The 18,103-nt window shown below is 36.1% G+C and overlaps 2 protein-coding genes and 1 non-coding gene across 3 annotated transcripts in view; 1 reads left to right on the forward strand and 2 right to left on the reverse strand.

Moving 5' to 3' along the window:
- LOC126095278 (uncharacterized) overlaps window positions 1-1,498 on the forward strand; it is an 82,989-nt gene extending 81,491 nt beyond the window's left edge. Inside the window, exon 3 of the mRNA XM_049910036.1 lies at window positions 770-1,498. Within this exon, the coding sequence (XP_049765993.1) occupies window positions 770-934 (165 nt within the window). The 3' untranslated portion in view covers window positions 935-1,498. The remainder of the gene's footprint in view (window positions 1-769) is intronic.
- Window positions 1,499-5,566: 4,068 nt separating this feature from the next.
- The window catches only part of LOC126095274 (WD repeat-containing protein 48), a 132,520-nt gene continuing 119,983 nt past the window's right edge, over window positions 5,567-18,103 (reverse strand). Inside the window, exons 12-13 of the mRNA XM_049910032.1 lie at window positions 16,881-17,070; window positions 5,567-7,111 (exon numbers count right to left, since the gene is read on the reverse strand). Coding sequence (XP_049765989.1) covers window positions 7,019-7,111; window positions 16,881-17,070 — 283 coding nt within the window. The 3' untranslated portion in view covers window positions 5,567-7,018. The remainder of the gene's footprint in view (window positions 7,112-16,880; window positions 17,071-18,103) is intronic.
- On the reverse strand, window positions 8,743-8,815 carry Trnag-acc (transfer RNA glycine (anticodon ACC)). Its single transcript has one exon. It is a non-coding gene; the product is annotated as a tRNA-Gly (tRNA).

An 18,103-nucleotide genomic window follows, 5' to 3' on the forward strand; every position in this document is an offset into this window, starting at 1 on the left:
CTCCTTCTTTGGGATATCAAATTCTCACATGGCATCCAGTGACTTCTTCCTCTTTTCTTGGATGAAGAAATCATTGTGTCATAGCCATTCATGAATTGATTTTCATGGTGGAATGATTTCTGAATAGCCAAAATGCTGACTTGCGCAACCATATTTTTTGCCAAGTCATTCATCATTGGAGAATATGTCACACTGAAGGCTGTACCTGTAGAGAAGAACTAAGACCATCAACAGAGTTTCATATTCACAATTTATTTATTTTTAGGTGATAATTATAACTTTATGACTATTCCTCACATTTCTAAGACACCTTATAGGACTGTTGTCCCATATACGTTAAATCACAGCACATCATTAGTTCAATTTTGTGTCGAAAGAAGTTCAAGTTAAATTGCATACTCACTAACTGTGTTGCCATCCCTGAACTTTTTCACTTGCAGAGCTAGTAAGTCTCAAAAATGAATTGTCTTTTACAACTCATAACTTCTTTACAACTTGATTCTCGGTCGAGTCATGCATTACCCTACTGCTAAAGCTGAGTAGATTTTATTTTCCTATAGTAGTATCTTTGTGAAAATTGCCACAATCCCTCTACCTCTTGTTTTTAGTTCTTTCCCAATCTAGACATAATGCCTTCCTTGTAATATTTAATAACAGCATCATTAGTAGTTATTTCATCAAAAAGTAAACTCTGTGACCATTTATAAACTTATATGTTTCATAAATAATAAAATTCACAGAATGCTGGTTAATTCCACTTTTCTTTCAGGTGCCTCCAGCAGATCCACAAGAGCCCACTGCTCCTCCAGCCTCTGCAAGATCATCCTGGAGACCATGGCGGCGAATGTCCAATTCGAGCAGCAGCCACTCTTGGATGATATGGCGCAAAACACAATATAATGATGTTCCTACCTCTCCACCTTCCAGTGCATAACTCAGTTTCAGCAGGAAAGAACATGCCTTAATTTATACATGTTTATATAAATTCATATAATTTTAATAAATTATTTACCTTTAATAAACAAATATACAATTCAGAAACTGCTGTTCCAAATCAAGACAAGTGTGACCAAGAAAGGCTGTTCATGCTTATGCACATATTCTCAACAACAGTCTGCAAGGTTTAGACTGCCTAAACTCACTTCCCACCAGCTTGCTACTGCATGTTGCAAGGAACCAAAGACAAATCTGTATCCATGCTTGAAAGTGCATTCGATAATGTTACATGAATTCTACTGATACAAGCCAAAGCGTTCACTCACAGTTAAGGTTTCAACTGGTGAAGGAGTTAGCATCTATGCACTTTATAATTCCAGTGATGCACAATTCTGAGAAAAAAAGACAGTTGAATATGGCAACTTCATGCTAAGAACTTGTGAGTGTTTCAAATGATTTACTTAATTTGTTATTTATTTTCTGTATTTGGATAAATAACTGAACCATCTAGAATCAAAATGAAGAATAATTAAAACTTGCCTTATATAAATTGGATTATTGTGCAATTTTCATCCTAGGTGCAATCTGACAATTGAGTATTGTACTACTTCATCTTTCTGCAACTCTTTCTGAACAATACAGCATCATGACACAGTCAAACTTGACATCTACATCTGAAGACATAGTGAACTTAAACAGTTTTATAACTTTATACTTGCCTACCAAAAGAAATATTCATAGGTATCACATTCTTTTTCACTAATATAATAACAAAACTCATACATGATGCAAAGTGCTGGAGAAGAGCTAAATTCACTCCAAACGCTGGAACAAGATACACATGAGATGTAGAAAAATAATTCAAAATTAAGGTCACAGTCTTTTGCGGCCAGTGACAATTTCTACACAAAAAATTCTGGGTTGTAGACTGTGTCAGGTTGTAGAACAATATTGCAGGTGACTTTCCAGGGTACCCAGAAAGGCCTTTTGAAACAAACTGACCTACAACCCATAAAAATATTTTGGAAATTCTAACAGCTAAGAACTGAAATGCCAATGTATTATGAATAATGAGGTGTTTGACAACTGATACACATACAATCTTTCCATATAAACTTAAAAAATAAGACAGTGTAAATTAAAATATAACTACTGAAGTGGAATGGGAATAAAAAAATTTAGGAAAACAATAGAATTATACATAATTAAATAGTTTCAAAGAATGGTAGAGAGACGAGTATGATGATACAGATGGAAAGAGAGAGAGAAAAACAAACAGACAAAACTGTAGATCAAGTGGATGGCAGCAGGTAGTGCCACCAATGGTGTTGGATTGACCTAATGACTCAGATGGTGAAACAAGGTCTCACACTGCTGCTGCTATGTCATCCTCACTGAGCTTTCTCATTAGGACTACCCTCGTCCCTTCTATATGTGAGACACCTTCATCCTGGCATCTCCCTTCCCCCTGTTTGGAAAAGAGTATCTTAAACTCTACCACATGGTTATGATAAGGGATGGCTGACCTGGAAAAACACAAATAGAGTGATGTCAGGGATGGATGGATCAAGGGTTAATATGGCAAGATGGAACTATAAGGAGAAGACAATGTAAAGTGCGACTGGAGAAGATCATACAGTTAAATATATGCTTCAGTGACGAGTGTGTCACTTTTACATGCATTTATTGCCAGTACTACACATTTCACTTCTTGAAGATAAGTACCCGGCAGCAGTTCCGTCTCTTAATTTTCTAGTTTCATTGACTTAATTTTTCTTCGATACAAAATAATTATTCAAGATGTCCTGATACTTCCTACAAAGAATATTGTTTCAGCGAGATTTTGGATCAAGTACTTAGCATTACTGCAGAAAAAGAAGAAATGGCTAGTATGCTCATCAAGGCATATTACTTATAGGCTACATTGTTCAAGTACTAGAGCTAGATTTAGAGTGTGCAGCCATAAGAACTTCATATATTCAACTGATGTTTCAGTCACCTTTCTAGCGAGTCAACAGACTGAAGCTACAGCACTTGCATCTGCCCTTTTAATCCCAGAAGAACACGCCACTGCTCAAGTAGCCACAGACACACAGAGACCACTGATGATGTTTGGTGTCAGAGAAAATGTACAAGCTGAATCTATAGTTTGACGCTTGATCCACAACTGGGATGTCCCTTATTGTTCCGGTATTCACATGTGCACTGGCATGACACTTGGTTTCAAAAGGATGAACACGAGTGTTGTAACTCCATTCTGTCAGATCACTCGGAAGATGGCTGAATGATATACAGCTGAAATATCAGTTTTGTGGCTGGCACTCCAAATCCAATGGATCAGTCAGAGTGCCATGGGAACATGAAGATGCACAGAAGTTAAACAGTCACAATGTGAATTAGTAACATGCAATTCCACAACAGTACACTAGCAATAGGTGGTGCTAGTAAGTGAGGGAAAAAAAATAGTTTTATATGTGACAATCTGTTGTGTACATGATCAATCATTCATGGTCAGTCTCACTTTCTCTGAGAAATTTGAATTTACTTATGCTATTTTACCTATTTTGTGTTTCTATGAATTTTGGTGCAATATTTTTTTTGAATGGTTTTTCCTTTTTTGGCTGAAATTTTGAGACCAGTTCTATTTGATATTTCTTCCAGAAGATTTACTTAAATGTCTGCATCTGTCAGATTTTCTGAAAGTATTGCAAAATCATATGTAAAAGCCAGGCAGTTTACATTAATGCCACTTATTTTCCTTCAAAGAATTATTGGTTAATTTTGTGATTCTTTAGCTCCATATTCCAGATCCTTACATCACTTTATTTTTAGAATGTAGTTAAACAGTAAAGGCGATAAACCATCCCCTTGTCTAACACCAGTTTTTCAAATGGCTAAGATAGTTCTCCCATAAATTTAACTTTGGATACCATCTTTGTTAGAGTTTCTCATTATGTTTGCTAATTATGCTTCAACACCAAATTCTTTAATGATTTTGTCTATCAAATCAAATGCATTTTTAAAATCATAAATGGTACTATTATAGGTTTGCTGGGTAACATACTGTGGCAAATTATTGACTAAGCTAAATATCTGTTCTGTGCAGGATCTTCCCTTTTGAAAACCTTCCTGATGTTCTCCCAACTGTTTGTCTTAAGCTTCTACAACTCTGTCCAGGAGATTTTTTTTATAATAATTTGTATGCCACTAGCAGAAGTAACACTCCTCTGTAACTGTTGACACATTGTCTGTCTCCCTTTTTATGTGGCGGGTGGATTAACGCTATTTTCATTTTTCTGGAACCTTCTGTTTTACAAATGTTTTCAAAAAGCAGTTGTAAATCATTTATAATCTTTCTTCTCTGAATTTTTTCTATTTTTTCTGTTGAATATTAACTGTAGTTGAGTTAATAATTTCCACAATATTCCTTTTAGATAAAGCTATGTGATACGGTCGAAATTCTCCAAAGTTTGAATTTAGAGATATCAAAATTTTGGCTTTTTGCGGTAGTTTGTGAAAATGTGTGGATATCAGTTTTAACTGGAATGTTTTACACATACTGACAAGTTTTTCACCATTTCTGTTTGTTTTTAAGTGTGGTGAATACTTGTCTACAATATTCTTAAATTTCTTTTCCTTCCCAATTTCTGTATGAAGTTGCCGAGAAGTATTTTAACATTGTTTTTAGGTATATTGGAGATTTCAGATTCTATAAGATCCCAAAACTTATTTACTTTCTGCACATTTCTTCTGTTAGGTGCATGGAAATTAATAAGAGTACAGCTTTTATTCTTGCACATTCTTTGTGACTCCAATGTAAATTCTGTTGCACTATCTACGACTTTTTTGCTTGCATTAAATGCTGTTACAAATACTGGCATGTTTTCCAGTATTCTTATTAGTGGTTTCCCTTTATAAATTCTATAATGTTGTGTGTGATCAACATTCTCATCTAAGAATCTGGTTTCCTGCACTGCTAAAATTGGTATATTGTTCTCTTGTGAAGTAATTCCAATTCCTTCTGTTTCCCAATTTTCAGAAGAGGATTGACATTTAAGTTCCAAAGTAGTACCTCCTCTTTAAATTAAACTTAGAAGGCGTCTCAGTATAATCCATCTCATCACCACCACAGATGTTGGGGCCGCCCAGAATCCTAAGTCCCAATACGTTACAGGACATAATGGTGGACTCATCAGAGTTACCAGTTTGCAAACTTTCCATCTTGCAATTTCAAGTTATAAATTGTAGAGAGTAGGAAATTATTATTATTATTATTATTATTATTATTATTATTATTATTCTTTCAATGGTCTTGCTCTGCAATCACTTACCCAAGTTTTTGAAGTCTGATATTATTTTCTGTTTACCAAAATTTCTGAATGCATTGTGCATCAATAAACTGTGTGTACCAGTGGGCACAGTGATGTAGCTTTTTCAGTTTCATACCACTGGGGAAAGAGGGAAGTGGGGTGGTGGTGCACAGGTACATAAAGAAACAAAAATCAGATCAACAAAACAATTCGATCATTTGTACACTATCACATCACTGGAAAAATGCAAGAGCTTGTCCATTTTCTCATTCAGAGTAACTTATGTCACAATAAATGGGACAAGAAATGGACAAAAAGGATCACAATTTTTTAATATTTTATTACTGTAAATCAGCATATAAGCTGCATGTTTAACTTGTACTATTCCTTGGCTTTTGAACATAGCATTATGTTCTGACATGACTCAATGAGTAGTACTTAATTACTTTTAAGTATCACAAAAGTATGTAAAACAATAAAAGTACTACAACTGTGGAATTTAAATCATTACTTTATCTGACAGCATAAAACATGCAACAGATTAAAGTAAACCAATAAATCAATGCTTGAGAAAACAGGACCAACACACAAAAAATTTAATACATTTTCTGTTTTTGTAATTTGGTACCAGCATTTTAAACATCTGCAAAACACAATCTGGTTAAGACAAGTAAAAAAAAAAAAAACACAATTTTTAACAGTCACTGTTTATCACATGAACAAGGTGTCACAACCTTTTCTACAATAATTCTTGTAAATAAAATAATTGTCTTCTACATGTTCTGAGACTGAAACCCTTGCTTGCAAAGGGAATCGCATATCATGTTACCATTAAAGTCTTTGATTACTTTAGCAACTCAATGCCAGTGAATACACATTTGAAATTTCTTTCTGACTTCAGCTCCTAGCGCTTACCATATTGGAAATAAGTGACATTTAAATTTGTACAAAGTTATGTCACAATGAAGTATGTATGTACATGACACTGAAGGATAACCTGATAACAAATTCAACATCACAAACAGTAGGACAGGTGGAGAAATAAATACAAAAGGCAATATTTCGTATATACAGGCCAATTAATCCAGGCACACTCTCTCTCTCTCTCTCTCTCTCTCTCTCTCTCTCTCTCTCACACACACACACACACACACACACACACACACACTCTTTCCATTTTAGAGATGTCATTCATAATTATAATACATGTTCATGAAATATAAAAGGAAAATAAGTGAAGAATATGAAGCATAACACTGACAAAATTACTAATACATCAATACAATAACAAGATACAAATAATGATAAAAGTAGACCCTATGGTTACAAATTAATATTTATACGATATATTTCAGTAATAAATGTTTCTGACATAATATACAATATTTACAGCTATGAGAAATATACAGATCAGTTAAATTCAGTGGAATGTAATCCATGGAAAAGTTAAAAATCAGATTCCACTTTTAAACACAGTCATCATATACGTAGCACTTGTTGGCAGAAACAACTGGCTGACGGGTGTATAAATTCACTTAGAACTTCCCTTACAGTAATTCACTTGTAACTAATTGCAATTTTGAGCACTGAAATTGTGGAAAGTTTGCTCATTGCAGAATGTAACCAGTCAATAAGTAATATGAATAACTGCTTTCTAACAATAACAGTATTCCTTACGTACTGGCCAGTTCCACATTCATAATCTGTCAGCTTATGTTCATCTAACTATTCCGCTTGCGCATTAACCACAACACAGCGGGGCAACCCTGGTACTATTTCAGTGGTCTATAATGTAGCATAAGGTCAGTGGATGATTTCCAGATGAAATGTCTCACTGTTCGAAGATCCATATTTGAATCTAGGACCTGCAAACAATAATGTAATTGATTACATAATGAGCACAAGTGAAATAAACATTCTACTTTTTAACAATTATTTAAAAGATAGAAATTCATAACTTGCAATTGCTTGCTAGGTAGCTTGAGTAACTCTTACGATAAGCTGATACAATTCATTTTCAATAAACTTCCTCATTGTTACTGCACAGTTTAAAGCACAAAGCTACAATCAATGTTAAATTTGCATAATTAACTTTACATAAAGTAATTTTAATTTATACTTTGGGCTACTGTGAAAGTAAATACGTGAACTTCTATTTATGATTAAATTTTTCTAAGCAAGAGGAAAAGAGGTTGGGGAGAGGTAAGTTTGACTGTTTCGGCTGTATTTTTTGCCAATTCCAGAGTTATTTTTGATGGCTTATTTTTCAAACATGTTCTTTATTTTTGTTGTATTTCACTGTTTTTGAGTTTTATGTTGAAAATTAACATATAAGTATCGATTGTATTTTATTTACCAACATCACACATCTCACTTATTTCCATTATTTAAGAAAACTTTACTTCAAAGCTATTAAAACAAATAACTTTGCAGCTTATCTATGGAGAATATAACTTAGCAGAACAGTAATTACAATAAGGTGGGGAAGTGTATTATAGTCAGAATAACACTATCTGTACAGTTCTTCTGCCTAAGTTGCAATATGATTACCTTCAATCATAATAAAAGAAAAGTAATGGTGATGCAGTTTTTAATTAAGGACTGTCTTTATTGTACACAAGATATCATTCATAAGTACTGTAATATTGCACAACAAATACCTGTATCCTAAATAACACTTCATTATTGCAGTTACTGTTCTGTTACCTTACATTTCAATCTTCTCTTCATTGGCGTACTCCACACTCACACAAACCTTCAACTGTTTACTGTCAACTGGAGCAAGCAGATGAGTTATGTTACCCACAATACATGTACTGTGTACTAGTACAAGAGAGTCAAACTCAGTTTCGTGCTATGTTTTTAATAAAATCATCTTTACATGAATTGTGCACTGTGATATGTTTTAGAGCATGTCTTGAAGAGAATAAGTGGATTACCGAATAAAAAATACAGGGTGCTATTTAAAAAGATGCACTGCTATTCATATCTTCGTAATAAGCAATTTTATATGAGAAGCAATCATGTTGGCAAATGTTCACCGTTAAACAGCATTTGCTTGATACATTTTTTATTTTACTTCTTGCAAAATGTTACCTGAGGCGGTCAAGATAAACAGGACACCCTGTATAGTGTGAAAACTGCCACTTTGAGTCTATATTGGAACATGGCTGTCAAACTGCCTTCAGTACAACAGCAAACTTTTGACAATGGCATGAGAGGTTGCTATTTCACTAAATTTTCAAGGTATTTGTATCTCTTCAGAATATCTACGTTGCAGAGGCCTGCCATTCCAGATATATGTTACAGGCTGTTTGTCATGTCATAACTAGTAGAGTTAATCATTATCATCCTATGAAATGAAATTATCGTGTGGCATTTATTGGCCGGGATACCCCCTTTGGGGTTCGGCACGGCAAGTCTTTTTAGTTGATGCCACTTCGGTGACTTGCATGTCGATAACAATGAAAATGATGATGAACGACACATGACACCCAGTCCCCTGCCGGGAATCGAACCCGGGCCCCCTCGCATGGTAGGCGGTAACCCTACCACTGTGTTACAGAGGCGGACGTCATCATCCTATCATTGAAACAAAACAACTGCTGCTAGACTTGCATGTGCCTGTTGTTGTACAAATGGGTCAGGAAATATGAGTTCAAGTGGCTCTGAGCACTATGGGACTCAAAACTGCTGTGGTCATCAGTCCCCTAGAACTTAGAACTACTTAAACCTAACTAACATAAGGACACCACACACCCATGCCCAAGGCAGGATTCGAACCTGCGACCGTAGCAGCAGCGCAGCTCCGGACTGGAGTGCCTAGAACTGCACGGCCACAGCGGCCGGCAAATATGAGTTCAGCACATAAAATTGTTACCAGTGAAGTCCCATCCAGGAATCAGCTTTTAAACAGGAAACGAATATCATTTTTAAGATTATATGTGTACCTCAACATTGAGAACAAAAGTAAAGATCCTATTTCAAAATTAAGTAATAGTCAGTTACCAGTATCTATAAACTACTGCTTACAGATGTATAATATTTTTACGCAGGTATGAAGAAAATAGTAAATTTCATGACATTTTGTAGACACAGCCAATTTTGTATTATTTCAGTAAAAACCATTGATTTCACATCATTTGTTGCTTTATCATTTACACAAAATTTTCCTGTATCAATATGTAAGATAACATAATTCACTCACTGTTAACTTTTATGGTAGCCACAAAATAAAGACAAGACGTATCTTGCAATACTTCATCTGCAAGTTTCCAAGTTAAAACTTGAATGAATTTCCTGTGGTATTGTTGTTGGTTTTGTGAAGACAAGAGAAGTCATTTAGTGAAAGAGGCTAATATCTATGCAAACAGAGTCTGATAGTTCATATTTTGAGGATAGATGATTATTGTTGCCAAAACTCTTCACAATAAATGTTTTATAAGTTTGCAGGATCATTTATGGGCAGAGGAAAGGTTTTACGACAACCACACAGAGAGAAAACTACACAGTGACTAGTCTGTATGATAACATACTGAACAGAGTGGTAATGATCCAGTAAGATAATTCACATCCACAATGCTGATGCCATTAGTTCTTTCTATGGCTTATTATTATTATTTTATTGATCATCAACATTCATCATCAATAGCCATTCTTCTCTGTTGCTGCACAGATAATCTTCCAGACCTCTCCCTCTCCACATCACAGTTTTCAGTTACACATGTTCTACTTATCATTTTCTATCAGGGTCAATACTGTAATTAAGACAATAAACACACTTTCCTTGTACATTTGTTTGCGTGGACATCTCCCACAGCAGCTGTTAACACCTGAGAATTACACCAGATGCATTTTGCTTTTTTTTAAAAAAAAGCTTCTTCTGTGGTTATTCTGTAAATTGTATACATATGTTGGTACTTTTTTTTAGCTTAAAAACAGCATTTTTGTTATAAAGTTGGTCTGCAAGCTACTTACGGTGTTTCTTTTCATAATCTACTCCTTCCCTTCTTGCTAGCAGTGGCAGATGTCAACAGGCTCCATTACACATCTGCACTTGGCAGTTTTTGGTATTCTGCAGTATTTCCAGTGCAGCACTATTTACAATCGACTTAACTGTTTTTCATCCTGCACTGCCACAGTGCCTGTTCATTTATTTTTGTTCACATTGTGAGTGTTGCCAACCTATGAAACAATTTGTGTGTGTGTGTGTGTGTGTGTGTGAGAGAGAGAGAGACGGAGGGGTGGGGATGGGGGGGGGGGGGGTGGAGTTCGTGGAATTGTCTTGTATGTAGGTAGACACATAGTGGAGTTGGGTTGTTTGATTTTTTTCTTTTTTTTTTTTTTTTTTGCAGGGGTTGGGGGGGGGGGGGGGGAGGAGGAAAGAAATGGATGGGCTTCGACAGTGATTATAGGACAGGATCTGGGAGGAATTGGGAGTGGTAAACGGAGCCTGTGGTTATACGAGTACTTTTAATGTTATATTAAGTGCTCAATCAGTTTAAAGAGTGTGTGGTTTGCCAAGCTGATCTGGTCATTTATCAGTTGTTTTTCTTTTATGGCTTTTTTGGATGTGGTAGTTTTCTTGTAAGGTGATGAGATGTTTTTTGTTCTTGTTGATCCTTATGATTTCCATGTCTGTGTCTCTGGTTGTAATTTTATGTTGGTGTAAGTGTTCTGCAAAAGTTGATCGATTTGTCCTATACTTCCATAGTCTTACATGTTCTTTGTATCTGGTGTCAAATGTTCTGGTTTAACCTATGTGTCTTCCATCACATTTACTTCATTTCAGTTGTTATACTCCTGATTTCTGATATATATCAGTTTTTTTTCTTTCTTTTTGTTTTTGGGAAGTGTTTCTGAATTGAGTTGTTGGTTTGGTGTGCTATTTTCGTGCCTTGTATTTTTGAAAATATTGGATGTTCTGTGTGCGTGCGGTGTGTGTGTGTGTGGGTGTGTGTGTGTGTGTGTGTGTGTGTGTGTGTGTGTGTGTGTGTCACTGTACCATTTTTTACTTTCCGTTTCTTTCACACTTTGTGTTGTTCCTATTCTTGTATTTTGTGCATGAGTTTGTGTGTGATTTTGTCCTTTTGTTGGTGACAGTTGGGTGTTTGTTCTTTTCTGTTTCTTGATTTTCTTGCTCAGCTCTTGTTACTAAATTCGCTTTGTATCCTTTGTTTGTGGCTATTTGTACTATAGTACTCATTTCTTTTTTGTAAGTATTTGTATCTAATGGTACTGTGTTTAGTCTGTGGAGCATGTTTCTAAGTGCTGCCTGCTTTTGAGAATTGGGGTGTTGTGACATATCATGTATAATTGTGTCTGTTTATGTCGGTTTTTGGTATATGGCGAATATGTGTTGGTTGATTTGAATTTTTTATGGTGATGTCCATGTAATCTCTATTGTAAAATGTATCTTATCATGAACAGAATTTATGTCGTGTGTAACTAGACAATTTTATTGTTCGGTTTATATATCAGGCATAAGAGGTCATCCATATATCTAAGCCAGTACAGAATGTTGTACCTATTTGGCACTATTTTGTTAAATATAATCTGTTCTACATGTTTCATAAATATATTTGCTATGGTTCCAGACACTGGAGATCCCACTGGTTATCCTTCACTTTGCAACCAGAATTCATTATTAAACTCAAAATAATTCTGTTCTGTTATTTCTAACATACTCTTCTTTACTTCTCAGTCAATCTACTTTACTTTGAAGCTGACATAGTACTCATGTAGTGTAATCTTTGACTTCCCTTTGAAACCCTTTACTCCATCTTTGCTTACATTCCCCTTGTCATCTCATACCCTGGATTGTGGGTGATTGCATCCATTTTCACTTCTTAAACAATTTTTTCCTCTCTCCTCCCTGATGAAGGAACAATTTTCTAAAATCTAGGTTTTATTTACACTACTGGCCATTAAAATTGCTACACCAAGAAGAAATGCAGATGATAAACAGGTATTCATTGGACAAATGTATTATACTAGAACTGACATGTGATTACATTTTCACGCAATTTGAGTGCGTAGATCCTGAGAAATCAGTACCCAGAACTACCTCTGGCCGTAATAACAGCCTCGATATGCCTGGGCATTGAGTCAAACAGAGCTTGGATGGCATCTACAGGTACAGCTGCCCATGCAGCTTCAACACGATACCACAGTTCATCAAGAGTAGTGCCTGGCGTATTGTGACAAGCCAGTTGCTTGGCCACCATTGACCAGACGTTTTCACTTGGTGAGAGATCTGGAGAATGTGCTGGCCAGGGTAGCAGTAGAACATTTTCTATATCCAGAAAGTCCCGTACAGGACCTGCAACATGCGATCGTGCATTATCCTGCTGAAACGTAGGGTCTCGCAGGAATCCAATGAAGGGTAGAACCACGGGTCGTAACACATCTGAAATGTAACGTCCACTGTTCAAAGTGCCGTCAATGCGAACAAGAGGTGACCGAGACGTGTAAACAACGACACCCCATACCACCACGCAGGGTGATAGGCCAGTATGGCGATGAAGAATACACCCTTCCAATGTGCGTTCACCGCAATGTCGCCAAACACAGAAGCGACCATCATGATGCTGTAAGCAGAACCTGGATTCATCTGAAAAAATGACGTTTTGCCATTCGTGCACCCCGTTTCGTCGTTGAGTACACCATTGCAGGCGCTCCTGTCTGTGATGCAGCGTCAAGGGTAACCGCAGCCACGGTCTCCGAGCTGATAGTCCATGCTGCTGCAAACGACGTCAAACTGTTCGTGCAAACGGTTGTTGTCTTGCAAACGTCCCCATCTGCTGACTCAGGGATCAAGACGTAGCCGCATGGCTGTGGATAAGATGCCTGTCATCTCAACTGCTAGTGATACGAGGCCGTTGGGATCCAGCATGGTGTTCCATATTACCCTCCTGAATCCACCGATTCCATATTCTGTTAACAGTCATTGGATCTCGACCAATGCGAGCAGCAATGTCGCGATACGATAAACCGAAATCGCAATAGGCTACAATCTGACCTTTATCAAAGTCTGAAATGTGATGGTACGCATTTCTCCTCCTTACATGAGACGTCACAACAACGTTTCACCAGGCAATGGCGGTCAACTGCTGTTTGTGTATGAGAAATCGGTTGGAAACTTTCCTCATGTCAGATAGTTGTAGGTATCGCCACCCACGCCAACCTTGTGTGAATGCTCTGAAAAGCTAATAATTTGCATATCACAGCACCTTCTTCCTGTCGGTTAAATTTCGTGTCTGTAGCACATCATCTTACTGTTGTAGCAATTTTAATGGCCAGTACTATATTTTCATCAGGTTTGTGTGACTGTCAGATGTATTGAGCTAAGTTCTGGCCAGATCATTTGTTTCTTTGCATATTTTTCACATTTACCAGCTCTAGTGGATATGATATCTTAAAAAATCGAGTGCTGGGCCCCAAGCCTTGTTTCAGTTTAAACCTCCGTACTGATTTATTAGGTTTCCTGGAACCTCTCATCATATTTCATTTCTTAACTATTTTCAAAGCAGTGTTCGGTTACAGCTGATTTGCTTGGTAGTTTCAGTCAAGTGTGTCACCGACATCCCTTGACTGTTACAATACGATTTCCCAACGTAAGACATGCCAAATTTGCTTGGAATGCAGTACACAACTGGCTTTTGGGGCCCTACATCACCTTAAATATTACAAAGGAACTTTTTTTATCTTTGTTGATGGGAACGAAATACAATGGATGCCATGTTTCCGTAAGAGTCTATCGATCTTTCCAGATATTGAGCCAGCTTAAGGTGAATAAGTGATTCTTCTCTTCTCTTTTTCTGTCCACTGTTTAGTATAGCTCAACACAATAATGAACCCATAGGGTCACAATGCTTCAAACATGTTTCAAGGAAATGGGAATATAAATGTTACTGGCCACTAAATTAACAAACTGCATTACAATTTATTAATAAAAATACAAACTTTAAGCCAAATACTTGCACCTCAGAGAACACCAAAATGAAAATAGATGTTACTGATAGACTTAAATGTGCTCTTTTTAGTTAGCGGTAATGCTTATAAACTCAGTGGTATCAATTTTACACTATGTGGTGTCAGTTACAGACACGATTTGGTACATTTACTATTTTTGGGTAATTTTTGAGCCAGATAATATAGTGAATACATTTTTAAGAACATTCATAATTCAGTAAGCAAACTGACAATACAATGAAGAATGACCATCTTTCCAGTGCCTTTGGCTCACTTCTGATTCCTTGTTATGATACCGAAAAAAATTGACATGACAAAATTTTTCAGCAACTTTGAAGAGAGACTGGAACAACAGAATGCATCCTCAGTGCACATTTTTACTATTTCACTGTTCTACACAAAACATTGTAGCATGATGGCAAGTTGTAGTATACAATGACCTGCCAATGTTGAGAATCTTTTTGAACATTTCTAGAGTTGAAGAATGTGACTCTGTGAAAAAGGGTTTATTAACTACACTATGTTCCACATGGTACAAGTTCGTGCAAGTTCGTTAAGTATATTCTGTACAAATTTCAATAAAAGTGAAGATGGTTGAGAGAGGAAACTTAGGTCATCTAACACGGAATGACCACATTTCATCCACAAGGCCTAGACAGTCTTTCTGAAGCAATTAATGGAATACAAAAATCCAGTAACCTAAAAATGTAGCCACCTGATTCAAAATGAGCACATAACTATGGCAGCAGGAAGGTGAATGGTCAACTTCAGTTTATTGGGAGAATTTTATGGTAGTATAATTCATCTGTAAAGGAGACCATGTACAGAACAGTAATGCTTGAATGTGTAGGATCCCCACCAGATCAAATTAAAGGAAGACATTAAAGCAATTAGGAGATCTGCTGCTAGATTTGTTACTGGTAGGTTCGATTAACACAGAAGTATTATGGAGATGCTTCGTGAGTTCGGGTGGCCTGGATGATGTTCTTTTATGTGGAACACTACTGAGGAAATTTAGAGAACTGGGATTTGAAGCTGACTGCAGAATGATTCTACAGCCACTACCATACATTTTGTGTAAGGATCACGAAGATAATTAGGGCTTGTACGAAGACATATAGACAGGCATTTTTCCTTCACTCTATCTGCATGTGGAACAGGAAAAAAAGACCAGTGGTGGTACAAGACACCCTCCACCACACAACATACAGTATGTATGTAGATGCAGATGTAAAATAATTGTTTGCTTTGTATTAAGAAAATGTGTGGAAAAAAAAAAAAAAAAAAAAAAAAAAAACACTGAATACAATTCTTGGAGGAAGAAAACGAGGGCTAAAAACGGATGGTGGCGGAAGGAAATAAACAAAAATGGATACATGTAAAAACAACAGTATGATCAAAATTTGTACCTTGAGCATTGTACAAAGGTGCAGTCATTTCTGAAATACTAGATAAACTTCCTTAGCACAATAAATTTTTCCTTCTCATCTTGTCTCATCCAATTATGGCCTTTGATTATCACATACAGTATGTATTTCTAACAGGAATATTGTGCCACTGTGACATTCACAAGTTCCTTTTTATTACTAATCAATAATTATTACAGTCAATTTGCAGCATCGAATATTTATTTAAATTCTTTAAAACATTTTGAAGCTTTCTATTTTTTCATTGCGGTCTTAAGTGAACAACAAACTGAGTCCCTCATTTTTATCATGAGAGATGAGTACTAATATCATCACATTCATATGAAACAAAACTCTGTGTGTGTGTGTGTGTGTGTGTGTGTGTGTGTGTGTGTGTGTAGTCACAACATTGTGAGAGGTTTAAAATAATTAGGTTACTATGAACCCACAAGATGCTCGTATCCCACCCCTGTCTATTACGTGAAACTTTCAAAAAACACACAAGGGAACAAAGACAAAGTTTTTATTTAATCACACAGTAGCATTGATAGGCATGAACAAAACAACTGTCTTCCTCTGTTCTTGTCATCCTGAGTCTTCCTCAACATTATTTCTTAGCGACTTTGCTATGCATATTTTTGAACAATGTAATTTCTTCCAATTATCTTCATCCATGGAGAAATATCTACTTCTGAAAACTACTTTCATATAGTTCCTTATTGTGTCTACATCTGCTACCCTCTTGATAAACAGGATTCTTTTTTTTTTTTTTAATTTTTATTTGATTGTAATTTCATGTTGATGATTTTTCTTCTTAGAATAATTTAAAATAACATGGTAATAATAAACAAGTATTCATTTTAATATACTGGATAATCGAGGATGGAATAACGACAATATTGAGAAATGGACACATTGCTACTCACCCTGTAGAGGAGATGTTGAGTCGCAGCGGGGACAGGCACACTGAAAATACTGCTATAGATGTGATCTTTCAGCAAAAAGGCCTCTAAACATAGAAAACACACAGTGAGGCCTCAGTGGTCAGTGATAGTGGCTGTGTGTGAGAGTTGTGCTTGCATGAATCTGCATGTATTTTTTATGTGAGAAGAAGGCCTTTTGGCCAAAAGCTCACATGTATAGCAGTATTTCTGTTGTGCCTGTCTGTGACTCAACATCATCTCTATACAGTAAGTAGCAATCAATCTTTTTCTTCATACCGTCATTTGAAAACACTGTGATGAATACTAATTACCTGATCATTACACAGAAGTTCAACCCTTTCTTCAGCTATAGATCCTGTTTCCTGTCTTTCTGGATCTGTTCCACTGGGAGAACTAGGACCAGCTACTGAGCCAGATTCAGAACCAGCACCCAACACCTTTTCGTACACATGTTCAGCAACTTTTCTCACTTGTATGAAATCATTGGCTATTAATCGGTCCCTGAAATAAAATGAACATTATATAATATGAACAAACATAATTTGAACATATATATTACATTTTTGCTTACAATGAGAGTTCCTTATAGGTATTTTTGATGTTCGGTTTGCGGGGCGCTCAAATGCCCAGTCATCAGCGCCTGTACAATGTGCCAATTTTTAAACAGTTCAATTTTTTTACACAGTCCAATCTAGTCATTGTCACGAATGATGATGATGATGATGATGATGATGATGAAAACACCCAATCCCAGGCAGAGAAAATCCCCAACTAAGCCAGGAACTGAACCTAGGACCACGAGATCCAGAGGCAGCAACACTAACCACTAGTCCACGAGCTGCGGATCCTTGGGGTGTGATAAACTTTTTGAAACCAACTATATGGTGATGTAGGTTAGGGTCCCAGGTATCACGCCCTGCAGCCATTTCTCGATTGCGAGCAATTGACAAAAAACAATTTAAGAGTACCTTGGATTTCAATATACCTTCAAAAACAGTATTAATTTCAAAATCATGGTGTACCTCAGTGGTTAAGTTATTTGGCCTGTATGCAGAGGGTCATGGGTTTGGATTATATTGGGTGCAATTTTTTTTTTACATTTTTATGAAAATGACCACAATATTTACTTTTATTCAGTTAACAGGTTTTAATATAATTTTTTCATTTCTAATCTTTTGCTGCATCATTTTAATCACTCTTTTAACTTTACTTGCTTAGAATTTTTCTTCCTTTTATTCTTTCTCATTTTCAATCTTTGACCATATGATTTTAACTACTTTTAGGTATTTTCTCAAATTTAATTCCTTCTTTTCTGTCATATTATTTTTCCGTTTATATTATTGCAATTGTTATTCTATTACTTTCATTTAAATCTTCATCAACCCGATTTTGTCCATGGTGCAAGAGTAATTTATGTTTCAAATATTTGTATAACAATTACCACCCAAAAAATGTATATTTTGCAGTGCAAAATAAATTTGACACCACTACGCAACCAATTTAAATAAATTATTCTGTCATTTGTTTTTTCACT

This window comes from Schistocerca cancellata, chromosome 8, assembly GCF_023864275.1.
Source record: "Schistocerca cancellata isolate TAMUIC-IGC-003103 chromosome 8, iqSchCanc2.1, whole genome shotgun sequence".
Taxonomy (NCBI): Eukaryota; Metazoa; Arthropoda; class Insecta; order Orthoptera; family Acrididae; genus Schistocerca; species Schistocerca cancellata.